We start from the raw sequence: 21,533 nt of genomic DNA on the forward strand, positions 1-21,533 counted from the left end.
TATTGTCTTTTTTCATCTCCCCAACCTCTTAGTCTGTATACTTACAGACCTGGCACTTATGATTGAAAGTAGAAAAAAATCATCCAAAGAAGGCCTATTTTCTGTATTTTTCTGTATTTAGAAATAAATCGAGTCAGGAAAATAAATAGTTTTCTGTCTGTACCTGTAAGAATCAGTAAAAACGGAAAACTGGGAGCCCTAATAATGGTATAAAGAGGGGTGAAGAGGGTTAAGCGACTAAAAACCTGAAGCAAGAGGAGTGGGTGGAGCCGCCAGCAAAGGTAATGCACCCATTGGCAAGATTTATCCAGGTTCAACTGAGGTAGGACATGATTTTATGTACTTTCCGGTCTGTTACATAAACAGATGGTTTCAGTTAAAAAAAAAAACCCGTGGCAATTCTACCTACTTTGTGTGGATGACAAGATTTTTTATTTTTTACAAAAAAGAAATACCTGCCGATAATCACACTAATGATGGCAAGGGTGCAATATTCATCCATAACTAAAGAAAGGAAAGACAAGAGCCATTGGGGTTAAGAAGGAAAAGGAAGGACTTTCTTCCAAGTGAGTGTGGGACACTGGAGTTCATAATTTAGCCCCATGAACAGCTGTTGTCACTAGCTTTGCTTAATACATTGCCAAGGCAATCAGCACTGATGGACTGGTAAATTGACTACTAGACTGCAAAAGAGATCTCATCTTTATATTTTTGGTCTGGCTCAATGGAGGACAGGATGTCACATAACTAGATTTAATTCAGACCCAAGTTGCAGGTCCTACTAGTGTGAAATTACTTTACTTATATAATGTTTTCCTTGTGCACCTCGTGGTTGAAACATCCATTCTGCTTGTGTTAATGATATAGTTTCACTTTTTGGTGGCCTTTTCCCCGCACCAGGTGCATCTCACAAAATTACATGCAGAAAACTCACCACATATGGCGACCCGAGACTGAGCGGCAGTCAAACCAGCTCACTTTAGGAACGGACTAACCAGATAGTAAGTCATGAACACCAGCATGTTCGCTGGGCTCAATGAAAACCAGATGTGCCGTGTCACCTACACTTTCAGGGTAATCAAATAAGCAATTATGAATCCATGTAAATGAGGATTTGCAACTTTACAAATAATCAAAACACCTAAGGAGAGGGGGAGTGTACGCCACCACAAGGCCTCCCAAAGTAAAGGCTCAAACCACAAAGGTATGGTGGCTTCTGCAACACTATTTTTATCAGTGTTATGGTACAACTCACTGACATATAAATTACCAAGATTCTGGTGTGGATAGGGGAAAGCACCAGAGGAGAAGAAAGACCAATCTTATTGGAAGAGGAAGCCTCACTTATATAGTGTGACATGCTTCATCATAGGCAACCTCTGTCTTGATTGGGCAATACCACCAGGGCGAACTCGACCTCCTAGCATACCCAATGGAGGGAATTCTTAAATAAGATAATTTCATGGAAAAAAACAGTGGGATCCAGATAAAAGAAAAGTACCTAGAGATAACTGGGTTTCACCTTTATTAGTGGTGACCTCTGTTGCTTACCCCTATTCACACCAGAATCTTGGTAATTTAGGCATCAGTGATTTGTGCCAAAACATTGACAAAAATAGTATTACAGAAGCCTCCATACATGTATGTGTTTTTGCACTTTACAAAAACACCACACATTTTGCACACCTACCAATGAGTAACGTCTGTTTAGTGTGTATGTTATTAAGTTTTATACTAATAAATGTTAATGCATGATGTACACTTTGCGAGGGAGTATGGATGAGACCGTCCTGGGGGATTATCTTTCCGATATAGCCTGCGCCTGGCTGTCGGATGGACAGCGGTAATACCCGAGTTTACCAATTGACGAGGCCGATGTAAAAGCAGCGATCAGCTCCCTACCTAATAAAAAGGCACCGGGTCCGGACGGACTCACAGCGGAATTTCATAAGGAATATGCTGACCTGTTAACACCCTATGTATTAGCGACATATGCGGAGGCCCATGAAAGTGGCATACTGCCTCCATCACTGAGGCAGGCCCTAATTATTACATTACTTAAAAAAGACAACCTCCCTCTCACTGCGACTCTTACCGTCCCTTATCAATATTGATGCCAAAATATTAGCTAAAATACTTGCTACTAAGCTCCAACCTTGCGTTACCCGATCAGTCCGGTTTTATACCGGAGCGGTCTACATCTCACAATTTAAGAACTCTGTTTGCAATGTTTCATATCCCATCCCCTGATCTCCCAGCAGATGCGGTCATGTTGGATGCGGCTAAAGCGTTATATGTTTTCCATCTTAAGGCGCATGGGGTTCCCTAATGTCTTTCTAGGCTGGGTGCAGCTTCTGTACACTGACCCATCGGCAAGGGTTGGGGGTCTTACCTCACAGCCTTTCTCCATACATCGGGGCACCCGACAGGGATGTCCCCTGTCGCCGCTTCTATTTGCCATAATGCTGGAGCCATTGGCGTGCGTGATCAGACAACGTCATAGGGCGGCTGTGCTCAACTTTAATCATCGTCCCATTGGCATCTCTTTATATGCAGACGATATGGTGCTTTTCATTCGTGAACCCCAAACCTATACCGGAGGGAATATATTAGATTTGGCTTGTTTTCTGGGCTGCTAATAAATTGGGATGCATCGGTAGTAGTCCTGCTGACACCGATCACTAAACCCCCAGAGATGGAATACCCGCTAATATGGTCAGAAGATCCAGTGAAATATCTGGGGGTTTGGGTACATCGCGATCCGGAGACTGTGGTGAGGGAAAATTATGGTAGGGCGTGCGTAGATTTGGAACGTCAAGTTGACAGATGGGCCTCCCTACTGCTCTCCCTGGCCGATCGCATTGCTATTATAAAAATGATAGTACTGCCGAGATTCCTCTATCTGTTTAACAATGTCCCATCAAATTATCGATGTCGTTTTTTCGCACACTCCGCACTCACCTCCTTCGACTTATTTGGAATGGCAAACAACCTAGAATTGGATGGCACACCCTCAAGTTGGATTATGTTCAAGGCGGCTTCTGTGCACCAGATCTCTATTTGTACTACCTGTGTGCGCAGGCGCAATATGCTTATTACTGGTTCAAACCGCACGCTTTTACACCGCACGTTGCTGTGGAAGACGGGGAATAGCATCCCACCCCCTTGACCGGAATCATCACGCATGTGCGTAGGGGCACGCCACAGACAGAGATCAACACTGTAGACACCACTATAGCTGTTTGGGAAACTATAGGTAAGCTAACAGCCAAGCTTCCGCTCTATGCTCCAGCTCTGCCTATTGCGCATCATGCCGCCTTATCAGTCGCACAAGAAACGGGGCCAATCCGCTTGCTTCAGACAGTGGGTATTCAATACATGCAGGACCTTTTTGTAGAGGAGCACTTTCTCACACCTAATGATTTGCAGTACGTTACTATCCAGACACCGCTATTCCGATTCACATTGCACTGCTTAAAACGTACGCTCAGAACGCACGTTTCCTGAAGAACCACCACAATTGCAAGCTCTGCAGCTTCTGCTGGTACCAACCTCAAAGCAAAAAAAGTAGTAACAAAACCATACAGGGCGGTGCGGGCTGAACGAGTGCAGGGGGAAGACCGTAGTCTGGCATGATGGAATAGCAAACTAGATCCACCACTTACCCCCCCAGACTGGGAACATATATGCGCGTTAACTGGCAGGCTAACCCCTAACGGTACTCTCCGGATAATCCATTTTAAATACATTCACCAGACATATCACACCCCGGCTAGACTACACAAACTAGGTCTCCGAGACACCGAGACACCGGTAATTGTAAAAGGTGTGGTGCATACAATGCAGATTTCTGGCACCTAGCCCGGGATTGTACTCCAGTTGCAAAATACTGGGTGGAGGTCATTAATTGTATGAAAGAGATGTCTGGTCAGGCTCTGCAGTGCACGTCTGCTGTATGTTTGTTATGCTTCGTTCCTCATGTTTGGGGCACACAGGGGAAGTTTCTGCGAATTGCCCTATTACTTGCTAAAGGCGTGTGTCGCTGACCTGGGAGAGTTCACTAGTCCCTAAAGTAGAGCACTGGATAAAGGACATGGTATACTGCAAAGAGACTCTGGAGTTGTATGCTGAAGAACTGCCGTCCTCTTCTAAACCCAAAGACATCTGAGGGCCTTTACGGCAATATCTGTTGGCGAAGAGTTAAGATGACATAACGCGGGATAGCTAATGGGTATACCTTTGCGACATATGTGTTCTGTTTGCTGCTGTAAATGACAAGTGGTATTTGATATGTGGTATGTAAATATCCGACACATGCAATCACAATTTGTTTTATTTTGTGTTTCTTTTTGTTATCGTTGGCAGTACACTGCCCTGCGTGTCAGTTTTGTGCACTATTTGCTCTTCAAAATCAATAAACAGATTTAAAAAAAATAATAAATGTAAATGCATTTTTTGTAAAAAAAAGACTCCGATCAGGGTCTTAACCATGATGTTAATGGCAGCACGCATGTGTCTTGTGAGATTCTGTCTATGATATACAAATAAAGTATCTACGTTGACAATTTGTTTAGCCATCTAAAATTCAATATGGATTAAAACAAGCTTGTGACTAATCAGGTAAGCATTAGCAACATATATTAGATGTGTATTGTTTTTATTTTTTTTGTACCAGGGAGAGAGAGCATCTCGTCATCTCTATGATACATCTATGGCAAGTCTTTTTTATACTTTTATAAACAGGGATCTAAATATTTAAGCACAAAAAACTAAGACAAGCTGGAGTCCTGTCATGGTAATACCTTGAAATACAAACATTTATTTTAAGCTTTAGTGCTCAGACTGGGATGGAAATCTGTCCTCAATGCAACAACGCTATTCAAGATTAAGAGAACATAACCAGTATGGAAGCAGATGGCCATGAGGTCATTATCAATATCATGCCTTTTATAGTGTTAATCCACCCTCACTTAAGGGTCATTAGAATCCTTCAGGGTTTAATGATAAAACATTATAAAAGCACAGCCGCTGCATAAAAACACAATGTACGGTGCATTTTCAGATAGTAAAATCAATTTCTGAAAGCAGCGCAGTCAAGCTGCAGTTGAACAGTGCCTGCAGGGTACACAATGTGGACTAGGGCTGCAGCCTAATGCTATTAATGAGCTAGAGACTGGCCATTAAACTCAACTTAATTTCCAGCCTAATTTCAAAATGAAGGCCATAAAACTGGATAACACGGATAGATTCTGTGATGTGTCTAATGTAATTGTGGCTGACTGATTCCATGTCACCGCATTGCTGCTACTGAACGTGTTTGCATTCAAGCATCTGCCGACAGGAAACTGCTCGCGACCAGTTGATACTGCAGCTCAAAAATCTTGAAAGGCTACCTTGCCTAAAAGGATTTAAAATCCTGGATCTGTCAGACTATCTCATGATCAAACTCAAACTCCTTAGGCACTGCTTTTTTCTTCCACTCAGGAAATTAATCTTTCATGGTGTAGACAGGGGTGTAGCTGTCACAGGAGCAGTAATTTCACCTGCCCTAAGGATTTGAGGTCCCCCCTGCACCCCAATATTGACTTTCGTTCACTTTCAACATCAAGGCAAAAACCCCATTTTCCTTCGGTGCATTAAGGCATATAGCACTCTTGCTACAGCACTTGGGGTACGTTTTTCTTATAAGATCCCTCCGCTTTCCCTGCAAAGTAAATGAGGAGGAAGATGTTTTTAACACCGGATCCACCTGCCTGTAGGAAGAAAGCATATCTTGTGGAGGACATTTGGAAGTTGTTATCAGTAGCACAGTTAAAACTAAATTATCGGTGGTATATATTGGACAAGCAAGTTGAAGTGACAAGATGAGTTCCGTGTAGAGTAGCAGAGGGTTGGTAATCCAGCGTTGCCTCATGTGAGCCCCTCAGGATCAGTCACGAGGAAGCATCACTACTGGTATCATGGACCCCATGATATAAATCATCACCCTCTGATGTGTTTGTTGTTGCTACTGTATAGAACCGTTTACTACAGTGAGTGAAGGAGAACGTTACTAAGACTGGGTGTCATTGGTATTGTAATTCCTTATCTTTGTGCCATTTTCCACCGATATATTGCCAGCCTTTTCTTGATGTAATGAGTGTCAGAATGCAGAGTGTTTTACTTGCTGTTCTTGGAAATCCCGATTTAGTCAACTTACTCCCACTCAGTGTGATAACACCTGGCCTGATGTTGCTTTCCTCGTTTTCTGCCAAATTTAAGTCAGAAGAGTAGAGGTTAGCCTTTAATAAGGCTAACCTCTACTAAAGAAGATAGTGGAACCTTGTGGGAGATCATCTCAAATGATGCGGATGGATCTAGGCAGCAGGGATGTCTTGATTCTGCAACATTCAAATGTCATCCATTACTGACAGTAACACTGTCTTCAAGCTGAGAGCTGGCTAAAGTCTGACTGCACAGACATCCAGAAGGTTGTTGGTTTTCAGGAACTTGGACATTTGTCTGTTGATTGCTTCCTCCAATAACATAGCAGGAAAGGTAGTAGCAAGATTGGTTGGATATTATTAAGGATTTTAGGGCTGACCGAAGGTTTTTTCATAAGGGCGGTGCATGTGCCCATTTCCATCGAAGAGTCAGGCATTATGCCTGAACAGAGAAAATAACTGCATAGCTCTTAGAGAATGGGGACTAAGATATCAGAACCTCATACAAATATGTTCATAGGGAATGGGTCAAGCGAGGATCCAGATTTTATGGAATCTATCACCCACTGGATTCTGTGTATGGTTAGCTCAGAAAAATAGGGAAAGCTAAGGCTATTCAATAAAGCATCCACAACTGGAAAAGCTTCTGGCGGATGTTGCAGCAACAATGCTATATACAAAGAAGAGATTTCATTCAGGAAAAAGAAGGAAAGGTTATTGCAGAACTCCAAAGACTGCAGGACAGAATTGTTACAAGTCTCAGTATGCAGCTGGCTTTTCACGATGGAGGTATGGTGAGCTGTAACTTTGCAGAAGTCATGATTTTTTTGGGCCAGGAATTTGGCATTTGTTTGTACAAATGAGGCTTTGCTACTTTTTGATGGCTGCTCTGTAAATGAATATTTGTGTCCTACGTTAAACGCTATTGGTGTTCAAGATGCTTACGTTCTCACTTTTACAGATGTAGGTTGTTGGTATACCAAGAAGCAGACATAGGCGCTGGAAGTAGGGATGTGGCGGGTGGAGCAGCAGCCCCTGAATTGCCCAAGTTGAAGTTCAGAATGCGAATAAGCAATAAAGATGCATTTACATTTTGTATTAGCCTTGTTACATTTACTATGTGTTCAAAGACAGAGTCAAATGTCAGGCTATGTTTTCTGACAAATTACTGCTTATTGATTTAACTTGGAGATTGGTATTTACTTTTCTTTCTCCGACTACAAAGTAAGAGGAGTAAACTATGCTGGAGTACAAGGAGTGTGACAAGAAAAGCTGTAGGATGTCTTTTTTTTGTCTAACAGAACAAAACGTAAATACCTGTAAATGGACAGTCTACATATTTCAGTATATTTGAACAGTTAAAAAACAAATCACAAATGAAATTCTTTTTTTGTAATTCTGAAGTGTGATGGAAACAAATATTTTTTTTAATAGAATCAAAACAAATCGAGACACTTTTACTTAGTGATGTGCCAGTGATAATTATTTACTAAAACCCTATTTCCACAGTGACTGGGTCACGAGCCTCCAAGAATCCGAGTTTAAATTGCTGGGCTGTCCTGGAGGGATCATGAGATGCAATAGGGGGAAGGGAGGCAAGTGCTTTCACAAATGTATCTTGCCTAACTTTAATCCAGGATCCCTTTACGTCAACAGGTATGTGAGGAGCTTGGCTGAAAGAGTTGGTTGGATCAGGAATAGTAAAAGGAACTGCATAGTGATATGTCAAGGTTAATGGAAATGTATCCATCAGTGTCATAAGACTGTGGCTGGTGAAAATAGGGTTTAAAGGGTGCCTAGCCTTGGGGGCGGGGGAAGCGGAGACCCTTTGAGCGAGTTCTAAACTATTGAGTGAGTTTAGGAGAGTAGTAGTTTCTCCACTTCTAGATCATGGCAGTAAAACTTACGATCTCCTAGGACAAAAACATTTACATAATTTCTGATATCTTACTAAATGATGATCATGGGCAGACAGAGGGGCCATACGGGAAAGCTTCAGGGAAATAATTTACAGTGCTCAGAGTAAATGCAAAGACCATACACTCTGCCTAGCCAAAACTCAGGGTCTCAATGAGTACAAGAGTAAGTGGATTTGAAAACAATCAGCCAATCCTCTGCCAGGTTTACCTTAGTATTTTTTTCAGAAACCATGGAGTAGCAAGGTGGAATGGCTGAGGCGAGGCGATATTGGGGGATGAAGTATCTTTAAACCAGGTTTCAATGGGGAAAAAGATGTCCGGTTAGTGGGATTGATGAAATTAGATTTATCCAGATGTTGCTTGGGAAAGACCGAAAGTTGATCAGAAAGCATTTCACTGCTGTGTCTGACGCATTAGTAGCTAATAATAAATGAGTTGCAGTATATGTATGTGACGGAGGTTAAGTAGGAATAGAGGAGAAGCCAAAGTAATAACAAGAAAAAGCGACTGTTATCAGTTATTTATTTATTTATAAAGTTTTGTATAGTGCGATCAAGACCCAGGAAGGTATGAGAACGCTCCACAGGTGAGGTAGGTATAATAACCAAGTGTGACAAGAACAAACATTACAAATAGGTTCAAGACAAACGTTACCAATAGGTTCAAGGTGAGAGCATGACAGCAACATGATTCAGAGCATTTAAAAACAAAACCGGACAGATCCGATAAGAAGAGGCCATATACACAGTACCAGTAGGATTATAGCCTGCCAATCCTTTTAAACACCGGATTACACAAAAGTAAAAGATAGCGAACAACCTTCCATAAATTACATACAAAGTTGTGGAGTGGCCTGTTCACACTGTTAAACCTAGAAGTGTAACTGTGAACTGGACAGTCATAGCATTAGAAAGAGAGCAGAATTGAGGCAGATGAATCAGGACTTTAAGGCAGGAATTTCAGCATTAGGATTTTTTTCACTTCTTTTTTGAAGGAAGCAGTGGATGGGATTCCACGAACTTCTGGTGGAAGGGAATTCCAAATCTTTGGGGCCATGCCTGAGAATGCTCTGTTACTCGTTCTCTTTTTGTGGAAGATTTGAGGTTTCAAGAGATGTGAATTTGCACTTCGAGACGGATGGCCATCCCCTGATAATTCAAGTTTGTGAGTCAGATAGATGGGGGTCTTGAAGTGCAGTGCTTTGTGAGTCAAGAAGCGATCTTTATTTGAATTCTAGCTTCATAAAGTAACCAGTTTAGGGATTTTAAGGCTGGGACATGTGAGCATTTCTTTTTGTACCAGTAATCAGTCTGGCTGTTGCATTAATGGAAGCCGTAAGTGGGACCAAGCTTTATTTGGGGAGACCGCAAAGAGTAGAGCTGCCATAATCAAGACTTGGCAATACTAAAGCTTTAACCACCCATTTGAAGTCATGCTGATAAAAGATGTAGGTAACACTGCTGAGGTGTATGCTAGGAGTCCCTTGTGAGCGAAGTACGATGGCCAGGATTGCTTTTAATGCAAAGCACAGACAGATGACGAGTCTGCCTTTGGTGAGCCGCCAGCACACTCGCTCCACACAGCCACATAATAGTTGTTCATTGCAATATGTGTCATGGCCAATGAATAGGTTCAATCTCTAGAGGTGCAGGGTGTAAAAAATAGGGTGAGATGGGGATAAAAGGGGAATGGCAGCAACTCCTTGGTCGACCTCCAAGCTTCCTCAACGGTTGAGCCTACTGGGAACTAAAAGCAAAATGAAAATAATATGAACGATAAATGGATAAAATAACAAAATGTTAGTGTGTGGAACAGTTGTGGAGTCAGACACCTCAATTGCTAAGACATTATAAAAAATTCAAAACCTTGACTAAAACTCCCAGAAACCTCAAGGCAGCAGTAGGAGTCCAGGCAGCAGCACAGAGAAATCCAGTCTGGGCAACAAGCTGTGTCCGCTAAATGGTTGTTCATGGCAAGAACAGGCGTTCTCTGAAGTTTCAAGATATCTTGGTGCCAAGGCTATGTGAACTGTCATTGCCATCATGGAAAGAGTCCACAATTGTGCTTATATTGAAACCAGGGAAGGACCTCCTTAAGGCAGACTCTTTTAGGCCTATCTCCCTGCTAAATGCAGATTATAAGATCTTTACCAGCGTTTTGGCAGGGAGATTGTCTAAGCTGGCCCCACAACTCATCAATTCTGACCAGAAAGGCTTTATACCTGGAAGATACATCCACGAGTTGACCTTGCAATTGATCGGTAGTATGGATTTAGCGGAGGCACGGTCGGAGCCCTTGGCGGTGGCTGCATATGACGCTGCGAAGGCCTTCAACCGTGTCAACTGGGGCTTCCTGTGGGATGTATTGAGTACCATGGGGTTTGGTGTAACCTTTATCCAAACATTGAGAGGGTGTTATGAGGGGGCCTCGGCTGCGATAATATTAAACGGCTTCTTGACATTGCGTTTCAAAACAAAGAGGGGAACTAGGCAGGGGTGCCCCATCTCGCCCCTCCTGTTCGACCTCTATATCGAGCCTCTGGTGCAGGCCTTGTGGACTGGTGATTTGATTACACCCTTTAGAGTCAAGAATTACAGCTCTAAGTTGGCCCTATACGCTGATGATTTGCTAGTCTATACCAGCAACCCGGCCAAAGTGTTCCCTAGAGTGGAGGAGGTAATGACCGATTTCGGCCCCTATTCTGGTTATTTGATCAATAATTCAAAAAACGAAATAATGTGCTGGGGAGTTGACAACTGGGAGGGAGTTCGAAGTAGCCAGTTTAGGTATTTGGGCATTATAATAACATCAGATCTCAATACTATAGCGCAGACAAACATTAAGAAGGTATCAAAGGATATTGATCATCTGTTTAAGAGATGGCAGAACCTCCCTTTGACTATTTATGGCCGTGTCAACTTGGTCAAGATGGTAATTTTGCCTAAATTAACATACTTGTTTAATATGATACCTCTGTCTTTTCCTGATAAAATTCTGGGGAAAATTCAGGGGGAAATAGGCAGCTTTATCTGGGCAAATAAAAATTCCAGATTATCCGGGAACACAGGCCCCCCCATTATATCAAATCTAGAACTCTTCTAGGCTGGAGGATGCCTCAGTTACCCTCTACGATACATCTCTTCAAATTTTGTATAGGTATGTTAGGTCTGCCTCTCTTAAGAAAAATCATTTTTTTACTATCAACAGGCTATACTACACGCCGAAAAAAAATTGCAAAGTTTGTGAAACCGTCCCCTCTGTGCCCTAGATGTGGACTCGCTGAGGCAGATGATATCCATGTCTTCTATGATTGTTCTATCTTGGGTCCTTTTTGGGTTACTGTGGAGAAGGCCTTGGAGAGTATTTTTAAAACTAGACTGAGTTTGAATGTAGTTAGAGTTTCGTTTGGTTTGGACACTGATCTTATTAGTGGATTAAGGGGGGTACAAGTGGCTTTATTCTTTAGCCTTATTCTCATTGTCCATAGAGAGATCTGCAAGCTATGGAAAGATGCTAGTCCTCCTTTATATGAAAACTGGCTTCGAGCAGCACTGAGAATTGCATGTTTAGAATCTGATATGACACATAATGTAAATAGCACGGTTTGGGAACCTCTGATAGAATGGGGAAGAGAAATGAGGCTGGTCTAAAGCCCCAAAAAGGTCCTATGATTACACCATGCCTCGGAACGAAGGGGCAGGCCGGGTCGGCTCCAGGCGAAAGCAAGAACATCAGCCCTGGGTGCCCAGGACGGAATGGGGTTGTAAGTATTTATTTGCACTAGCCAATGGTGAAATGAGGACAAAAAAAAAAAAAGAACAGGCGTGGCTAGTGAATGGAATGGAGTGTTGGAGCAATAACCCAGGAGTGTAGGAAAATAGGGGAGAGAACTAAGGGCTCGATTTAGATTTTGACAGACGGGTTAATCTGCCAAAACAGTGACAGATATCCCATCCGCCAAAATTTAAATCCTATTATGTCCTATAGAATTTGTATTTCGGCGGATGGGATATTCATCTCCGTTGTGAAGGTGTAACCCATCCGCCAAAATCTAAATCAGGCTCTTAAATCACCAAAGTGGATCCAAGCCACTCCTTGAGCGACTTCGTGGTCGAATGAGCCTAATGCAAACTAAAAACAAAATGCAAGTAACAGTATGAACAATAAATATATTAAATAAGTAAAATATTCTGCAAGTGACTATCGTTCATTCCGTTGTGGAGCCAGACGCCTCGAATTCTTGGAGAGTACAATGGAATCAAATCAGTGACTGCAGAATCCTCCAGGGAGTAGTCAGAGTCCAGGAAACAGTGGACCTAAATCTGCTCTGCAGCAGATTCCAAAAGTACTTAGGGTCAAATATATTAAAGCAGAATGTGGTAGCAACCCCTGTGATTCACAAAACATGCTTTTTTTAATTGAATGATTCAAACCTCTGCTGTGATTCGATAAAGCCTTTTTGAATCACAAAAGCAAGGGGCGCGAAAGGCTCATCCCCTCCTGGTCGTGATTCATAATGAAATATGCATCAGTGAACTGGGACCTTAATTATCATTGGAAACAATTTAAAAGTTACTGACTCCTCAAAGGAGGGTCAAAAGAGAAGCAGACCATGTTGGACATTATTCCATTTGCGAATTGTGTCAGACATCCTTGGGCGGGACATAGTGGTTCAGAGGATGACTGCTTGCTTCCATAGACTTGTTCTCAAATCGATGGATTTTTTAAATCTGCACCTGTACCTTTATGGAACACTGACTGTTTTAAAAACATGTTTTCCTTGCGGGGTGGGTTGATGGTCTGCTGTTTCTGTCAAGCTACAGTCCCTGTTGTCCTCGCCAACTGTAGGAGGGTCACAAAGAGTGAAATGGCTAATTAATATTAATTAGTCAAGTTGTTCTGTGACCCTCCAGCAAAATGGAATTTTGAGATGCAACCTATTAGTACCTGGATTGAATCATCCATTATTTGTGACCTGCCTTTCATTAAATCTACCACTTAATGTAGTAAACTGCATTGCTTATTACCCAGTTGAAAAAGGCACTTTGTTGGCACTCTTTTTCCCCCTCATAGGACAGTTTACTAGGCGCAATAAACGGAAAGACAGAGCAGTTGCCAAATCTATTCTGCCCAATGCTTGCTGCTGAACCTCAGACATGGATACTAGAGTTGTGGATGTTCGGGAATACTTTACGGTGCTCCCGGACCAATCTTTCCTCTCTTTGAGGTAAATATTGATCAACAGAGTTTAAAAGTACCTGTCGTAAGCATGTATATCATCTGGCTAATACTTTCCTTTTTTGATAGTCAGTGGGTTCAAGGAAACTGATTGCTATCTTATCACGTCATACTGACCTTCAGGTAAGCACTGAGTGAGTTATGTCACTGTTGAAACTCATTCAGACATTCAACATAGCAGCTAAATGTGATGTGGAAGGGGTTTTTTGTGACCAAAATTGTAAAATCAATTGATTGCATCCATTTTACTTAAGGTGCAATAAGAACTAACAATTAGGTAACCCAACTCGGGTCGCTCCCCACTACTTGAGGAATTCACATGGGGCACATCTTGAAGCCACCCATGGAAAAGCAGGAGCACATCCAAGAACCCCCCCAAGAGCATTTCTATGCTCCTATGCTGATCTGGTCCTCTGATGTCAATGATCACCTGACCACCATCTTTAAAAGAGCATATGATAGCCTCAGCCATCCCTATGAAGGTGGATACAGCCAAGCTCGGACCATGTCCTCTAGTCCCTGATCTGGCACTGGATTGGCAGTGAGGCTCATCCTCTCCTTCACCTGAACTTGTGGCTACAAACAGCACCTCCACTAATGCTCACACCTAATTCTTAACAGTGAAATCTACCACACGACTCTGGAATAAATTCATGGAATGGTCTCCTTGAGAGCCTAAGACTACCCCAATAACCATAACCAACAGCAAACACTGGATTTACCACTGATCTTGAATTCCGAAGCAGCGTGTGCTCGTCGTAAAGCGATTCAAGGGCTAGTCTGGGGTAGTAACTACTACACAAGTGCAATTACAATACAATGCAAAGAAATATCATTTATCAAAGGAGGCCCAATTATGTGCCTCTCCCGTCTGCAGAGGAGGCAGCGGAGGGGTAGGAAGGTGCAGTATTGTGGGCCCTGGACCCACATGCTACTAAACATGGACACAGACACACCGTAGTTGGGTCCTGGAACTGGCCCAGGGCACGTGCGCCTGGCCCCTTTTATTTGCAGGGTCCCTGATTGGTGTGGCACTGCATTTGGCCACTAGATGGCGCAAATGCTCTTAATGTGGCAGCCTTTCTCATGCTGCATGCCGAGCCCCCCGCGGGCGTTGTGGCTGTGGGCGTGGCTGCACTTCGTGTAGTGATCCGCTGGTGGCAAGGTAGGTGCTCTTTGTAGGCAGGAGGGTTGCTGACAGGAAGGGAGGTATTGTGGGAGGCAGCCGTCTGGCAGTCTTGCACGGTGCATTGCTGATGGCCCGCTATTGCGCTGCAGGTGGTTCTTGATAAAATGGGTGATCGTCAAGTCAAAAAAAGCACAGGTCGTCTGCGTTTCTTCACTTGCTTACCACAGCTGTAACTACAGGTACTCTCCTATTTTGGACCTTGGCCATGACTCAACTTTTGGCACACCCGTGGGGCAGCCATCCGGTTCTTTATGGAGACTTTTGTTCCTTGTTAAAAATGGCAGGTCAACCATTTTGGACTAGATTGCAAGACACACTACATTGGGGTTTTACTTTTCTAGGATGAAGTCACTCCGCAACAGTTTATCGGAATATGACAGCTACTTGCAGCTTTTGGGCAGGGATTTCTCTTTGGGTGATGACCTCGGGTGAGAGACGGCTCACCGGAGTTTGAGACTTTCTTTTTATTATATTGCTGGCCATTATAATGCATGTTTGATTTTAGTCTGTGTGTGCTCTGGGTCGTAGTTTGTGCTTAGGGTCCATATCAGTTGTGGAGCAACCCTCCTTCCAGTTTTTACTGCACTGTGTACCCATCTTTGGGGAGGTCATGGGGGTGGTGTTCTCTGTCGCGAGTAGGTTTTGTGTGTGGTCGCTGCCTCCTTTTCAGTCTATGGTGCTCTTTGTACCAATCTTTTCACCGGTTATGAATGTAGTGAGGTTGTGGGGGCAGTCAGTGACTTAATTCCGTTTTTGCGGTGACGCTCACCCTGCTGTGTACCCTGTCATGGGGAGGTGGTATGGAGCAGTATGTGTTCAAGCCAAGTTTTGGTTTAGTGTAGAGTGTACCGGTTTTGGTAGGTTGTGGGGCCAGTCAGATGCTCCAATCTAGTTTTTAGGGTGATGTTTACCCTATGGTGTACCCTTCTTTGGGGAGGTTGTGGAGTTAGTCAAATGCTTCAATTTTAGTTTTTTGGGGGAGGTTGTGGGGCCAGTCAATGCCCAATTCGGTTTTGTAGGGTGATGTTTTACCCTACAGTGTACCCTTCATTGGGGAGGTTGTGGAGCCAGTCAAATGCTCCAATTTAGTTTCCTAGATTGATGTTTACTTTACGGTGTACCCGTAATGGGGAGGTTAATGTTCCTTTTCTTTAGGTTGTGGGGGCAATTAGCGCCTCAGTTATTTTCTCTAGCATAAAAGTTTACTCTTTTATGGGGAGGCTGTGGGTCAGTGTGTATCCCACAGTCATACCCTCGCAATTTTGTTCTTCCCCAAGTGGGGAATGACATTTCCACTATTGCACTCCTTTGTTGTTTTATTCCCTAAGGAAAGAGGATGTGTCATAAACTAATTCTTGTCTCTTCCCTACTGCTCAGCTGGAATGTGTGATGACCTCATAGAATGTTTGGATGCCTGGATGTGTGTGGCGTGTCAGTTGGTGAATGCAGGCTGAGCAGCAGGGAGGCTGCTCCTGGTGGGGCTACGCTTTATCTACTCATCTTCTCCTTCTCATCTACCTGGAACCAAGCCTAAATAAAGTAACCGTGTTTGTACATCTAGTCTATGGATCTTCCATTTACAACACACTGCGATGCCGGTATGGGCTGTCTTCAACGCTTGTGCGGCAGGGGAAATTGTTTTTCCCCCACCGCTCACCCAGTCGATGCCGATCAGTGTTTTTCTGCCGCTTCAGACATGGGCTGCTGCTGCTTTCTTTCAGTTGCTGGCCGTGTCTTCCTTGTGGGCGCCTCTCCTCATAGCTGCAGGGGTAGATGCGCGATTTCAGCCCACGGTGAGTGGCATTCGCGCTGTACTGTGGTTTGCCTGGAGGCGTCACTACCATCTATGTGTTTATTTATTTATTTTTTCCAGGGAATGCCGCTGCTTGCCAAGCTGCCTGTTCACAGCCCCCTCACACAGTGGGCGATCGACGCAACCTTTCCTCTGGTGGGTGCCATCTCTTCACCCACGCGGGTCTCATATGCAGGAGTGGGGCCTTATTTAATGTTGGCGCGGCACGCCTCAAACATCGAGGGAGGCATGTGTCAGCCGTCGCACTCTTGCCAGCAGATGCGGGGTACCTTATGTTCTGGCCATTACTCTCCTTACGACAAGACAGGCAACGGATGTCAGTTCACACGCGGGAATCGACAAGCTCGTCGCCATTGTACTGTTGTGGGCCCTGGGCCAACGTGCTACTAAACATGGACACAGACACACCGTAGCTGGGTACTGGAACTCGCCCAGGGCACATGCGCCCTGCCCCTTTTATTTTCAGGGTCACCTGACTGGTGACGCCTGCAATGGGTGGGTGTGAAGTGTAGTACATCACACTCTTCAACACTAGAACGTGTCGTGCTATACACTACAGAAGGCTCATGGCCTTTATCGAGTTGTCCATAATTTGATTAACAAACTCCGTACCTGGTGATTAGCAAAAAAAGTGACGTGGTAATGACTGATTCAGAATTTTGGGCCTCGGAAATGTTAAACGATGGAGATTTGCTAGTCATCAAGAGGCCCTGATAGTTTCAACTATTTGCCGGGTGGGTTGTGGTAGCTTTTCAGGAGGAGTTTCCACTTGTATGTGTTTGTGAAAGAGTATGAAACATTTGGCTTAAACTGTTATCTGCAGCACCCGGTCACCATTGTCGCTTCTGCCTGTCGTAATGTCAGCTGTGTTTACTGTCCTGCGAATTGAATAAACTGTCTGTATCGAAAATCAACAGAAACATCTTCTTTTTAGGGTTGGGTAAACATCAGACGTAACAATAACCACAATTCGCCTTGCAGATGCATACCGCGAGCCAATTCGGAAGGCATCCAAGGGGGTCCAATTACAGGCAGGACTAAAAGATTATTGTAAGCGGTCACCTGCATGTCAATAATGGGTTTTAGCAGAGCTAGTGCGCTTCTTAATTCAGTGTTGCAACTTAGTAGTTACAAAACGGGTTCTGATAAAGTTAGATTCAACTATGTTCCCAAAAACATAAAATAATTTCGGTAACATTTGCATTAATTTAGTGGTTGTGAAAACACATTTTATGGCCATTTACCTACCACTGTCCGAAATTCTTCCCTTTTCAGGAAGCAGCATTTGTAGATTTTCTTACATCCTGACAACTCAGACATTTCACATAGTTGCTTTTCAGGCACTACTGAAGGTGACAATCCAAAACGTTTAAAACGTTTACAAATGTAGCTTTTTTTTGTTTAAAGAAGCTTTATTAAAGTATTTTCAGCACGAGGTACAGCATAGCTACCATGTCTATAATATGATTACTACGTAAATATGTAAGACAGACATAAGGTAAATAAATAGAAAGATAATGCACTGTGTAACAATTAAACCAATAACCGAAGCTATGTAAAAGAGTATTTTATGAAAACAGAAATTTGTATTTTGTAATTTATGAGAAGTAGAAGAGGGAGAGAAAAAGAGGAAGGAAATAGGAAGAGAGAGAGAGAAAAAGAGGAAAACTAGAATTATATAACCTTACATGTATCATTAATTCATCTAGTTGTCAAGTACATTGTCATAAATTACAGTGTTGTAAGCGATAACAAAGAAACTCATGGCAGCTGAAATACAGTAATACTATCCTGGATCCAAGCGAGTTTCTAGATAATAAATGTAGCTTTTAATGGTAAAATATGAGCTCCCACCCATGTTAGGGTATAAATTCCACCCGCTAAGGTGAGTGGTCTTGATAAGGGCTACAGAAACGTTGTCCTGCTGGAAGGGTGATGGCAGTGTCGATACTGTCTGCCAGGCCATACTGCAGCCATGTTACTCTGGTGTCCCTCTTCAATGGAGGGGTCCTCTTAGGCTAGCTCCTCTGCAGAAAGCAGGTTTAGAGCTACACTCCATTACTGTTAGGATCACTAACTAGATAACACCCCGAGGACCCACGGCACTGCGATAACACCAGCAACACCAAACACAGTGGTGATACTCATTCCACCATTGTATCTCACGGCCAGTAGTGCACACGTTTCCCATGCAAAGGAGTTTGGTCTCATTTGCAAAGAAACACTCCATGCTAATGTGGTCAACTCAAATGAGCAGACACTTGGCCGAGTGTTCTTTCAGCTTAGCATTAAGACCTGCTAAGTACTCCACAAGGTATTGCCCATGTTCACATAACAAGCAATGGTTACCTCTGGTCATTAGCCATAATGATGTTACCACCGAGCCATGTGATACAGCGATTTACAGAATGTGGGTGCTTGAAAAATGTAGAAAGTCAAACATGGTAACTTGTTTCTCCGAGAGACCTCTGATTCCACTTCTACTCTCAAAGAAAATACTGTATGCCACTTAGAGGAAATAATGCGTGCCACTATGATGGTCCAATACTTAATTACTGTGATACTAGACTAATTAGGGAACTATAAATATGCTCATTTGGTTACCTTTTTTAGATGTCGGCAGTTGTAACTGTCTTTTGTGAGGTGGACTCACTTAAAAATATTGTCTATGTGTGTGAATATGTTGTTCCTTTCATACATGACTACCAGTGCCCCAGAAGCATGAAGTTGCTGCGCCAGATATCAAAAGTAAATTGAGAGAGTCTCATTTTGGGACGTACTTTATGGGCTGATCTGCCTAATTTAATTGTTAAAACAGATGAAGGGCATTGGAGGGCTACGTGCTGGTAAGAGGCACCCTTTGGGAAAGCTCTCTCACCACTGTTGCCTCCACTGGCCATGAAATCTTTGTGGAAATGGCTCGTGGACTGGGGTATCCAAGTAGGGGCAGAACACACGCAGTATTGAAGAGCACAGGCAACACTACTATAGCCAATCCTACTTAAAGAATTGGGTGACTCAGGCACAACCTCAGCCATACGCATGGTCTGGAACAATTCTATATTCTTCAGTTAAATATACTACTAGGCCAAATCATGGATGTGATGGAACCATATGGATGGGTGAAGAAATGAGGAGTGCATATTAAAGTCCAGATGAGGAATCAAGGGCTAGTGGCCAGCGGGAGAGGGAGGCCATTGGATAACATCAGAATCCGCAATTGCTTAGAAATGGCAGTAGTGCAGTTTGAAGCATGCTATAAAAACAAGTTATTCCTTTCCTTGGTGCTAATAAAAACTGCCATTCGGATGCAGAAAGGCACAACGCATGTCTGAAATTCATTATGCGCATACTGGCTGACAGAACAAGCAATGGGAAAAGCAAATATGTCAGGGTTTAATGTGATAGCCCATGCAGTCTGGAGCACATTAAAGCCACACCAGGCAAGAAACAAAAGTCAGATTCTATTGAACATTTCCTTGCCTTCCATACAGTCCTGTTTTTGTTTCTTTGTCAAATTGAACATGGATGGCAAGTGAGCCTGCCTCATAATCCTGCAGTTTCTTCAACATTGAAAGAAAATAAGGACATTAATGAAGAAAATGAACCATTTTTTCCATAGTGACAACCACTACATAGAACTTGGCCTTGCATCCTACAGCACACATGCTGAACTCAGTTTCCATTCTAGTTGTTGTCTCGTTCTATCACAGTTTATTGTGCTTCCCCTCAAAACTGTAGAGAAGGCACACTGAGGAGGTTCCATGTGAGAGCTTAACTGGTTATTTATATGCATTTTGATATTCCTATCTGTGGAATGCTGAAGTAGAATTGGGTCTTTGGGAGAGAGAAGAATTTAAAATAAAAAACATTTTCAGTAGCTGTTGTGGTAAGGATTTCATCTTGTAAAAGTAGACTGTTAATAGGATACACTATTATCATGTAACCCATACAGCGATTTTCTTGCCTCTTGGTGAGTGCCCTTCCAACATTCTGCGAAGACTTAACTAAACTCACCACATAGACTTACCCTCTAATTTAGACTTTCATGCTAGCTTTCCTTACTTACTATAATACACTGACATGGAGGTTTAGAAAGCTTGCCCATTTGTTAGTTCCCCATTGTGGCCATGTTGTGACAAATGATGGATCAACACCATTCTACCCAATTGATTAAGTTATCAAACTTTTGCTGCACCCCAAAAATACTGGCACTCACCTGTATTTCCTTCAGCATCTACAGAGGCAATCTCCTTGTTGCGAGGTGATGTTACAGATAGGCTGTTGCGATGCGTACCCTGGCTTGAGGAGCGCTGCAGAGGTGCTGGCTTGATGACCATATCCCAGTTCACATGGCTAGCATCTGAACGCGATCGGTTGTGCCCTCTCTTAAATTTTGAGGGTTCCTTTGTATTTGCTAGTGTATCATTCACAGAATGAGGCCGGTCCCTCCGGCGCTGACACAAGTTGAAGACATTAAAAGAAGAAGGCTCTCTTTGTTCCGCGAAGGCAATGTTATCTGGGATTGCGTTCCTAGGTGAGACAAACTGATCTTTGGTAGGAAAGCCATTCTGTGTTTTGGTGTCCAGAAAGCTACTCTTACAGTGTTCCCAAACAGTACTACCTCTGCCCAGAGAAGAGCTGTCATTCCGTGCATTGTTGCGATCTGCCAACGTTGTCAATACTTCATGTCCCAAGAGTTCCGGGACCTCCTGGATCCCAAAAACATCGGTTTGCTGCCCAGGTTTTTCCAGTTTGTTATCAAATGAACTAAAGAAGTCTTCAGTAGCCTCCAAGGCCGGGCTAATGTCGTCAACTTCGAGAGCCTCCATTTCACTCCCTGCCAACAGATTTGGCTTTCTTCTATTGAAAAGTTTCAAGTAGGAACCAGAAGGTGAATGGATGTGTTTGAAAGGGCCCTGCCCACCAGAATTTCTTTATTCTTGAATTTGTTGAATGGGTGCTCACAGCTTGCATGAGCACCAGTAGAGTGGATGGCCATTTCCTATCTTAAGCATGTGGTTTTATTTGCATAGTTAAGTTTTAATGTGCAACTCTTCCAAGCTTTCACCATTTTTATTTTATTGTCAATGGCTTTTGGTGGTGAAACTGCGAGCAAGGCAACATCTTGTGGACTCTATACCGACTCTATCTTGATTTCCTGTGAAATA

General features: G+C 43.2%; 1 protein-coding gene across 1 annotated transcript in view; it reads right to left on the reverse strand.

Annotated features, from left to right (window-relative positions):
* The window catches only part of LOC144822599 (pleckstrin homology domain-containing family M member 3-like), a 539,479-nt gene that overhangs the window by 427,251 nt on the left and 90,695 nt on the right, over nt 1–21,533 (reverse strand). The window contains exon 2 of the mRNA XM_078680327.1: nt 20,582–21,523. Coding sequence (XP_078536453.1) covers nt 20,582–21,194 — 613 coding nt within the window. The 5' untranslated portion in view covers nt 21,195–21,523. The remainder of the gene's footprint in view (nt 1–20,581; nt 21,524–21,533) is intronic.

This window comes from Lissotriton helveticus, chromosome 3_1 (genome assembly GCF_964261635.1).
Source record: "Lissotriton helveticus chromosome 3_1, aLisHel1.1, whole genome shotgun sequence".
Lineage (NCBI taxonomy): Eukaryota > Metazoa > Chordata > Amphibia > Caudata > Salamandridae > Lissotriton > Lissotriton helveticus.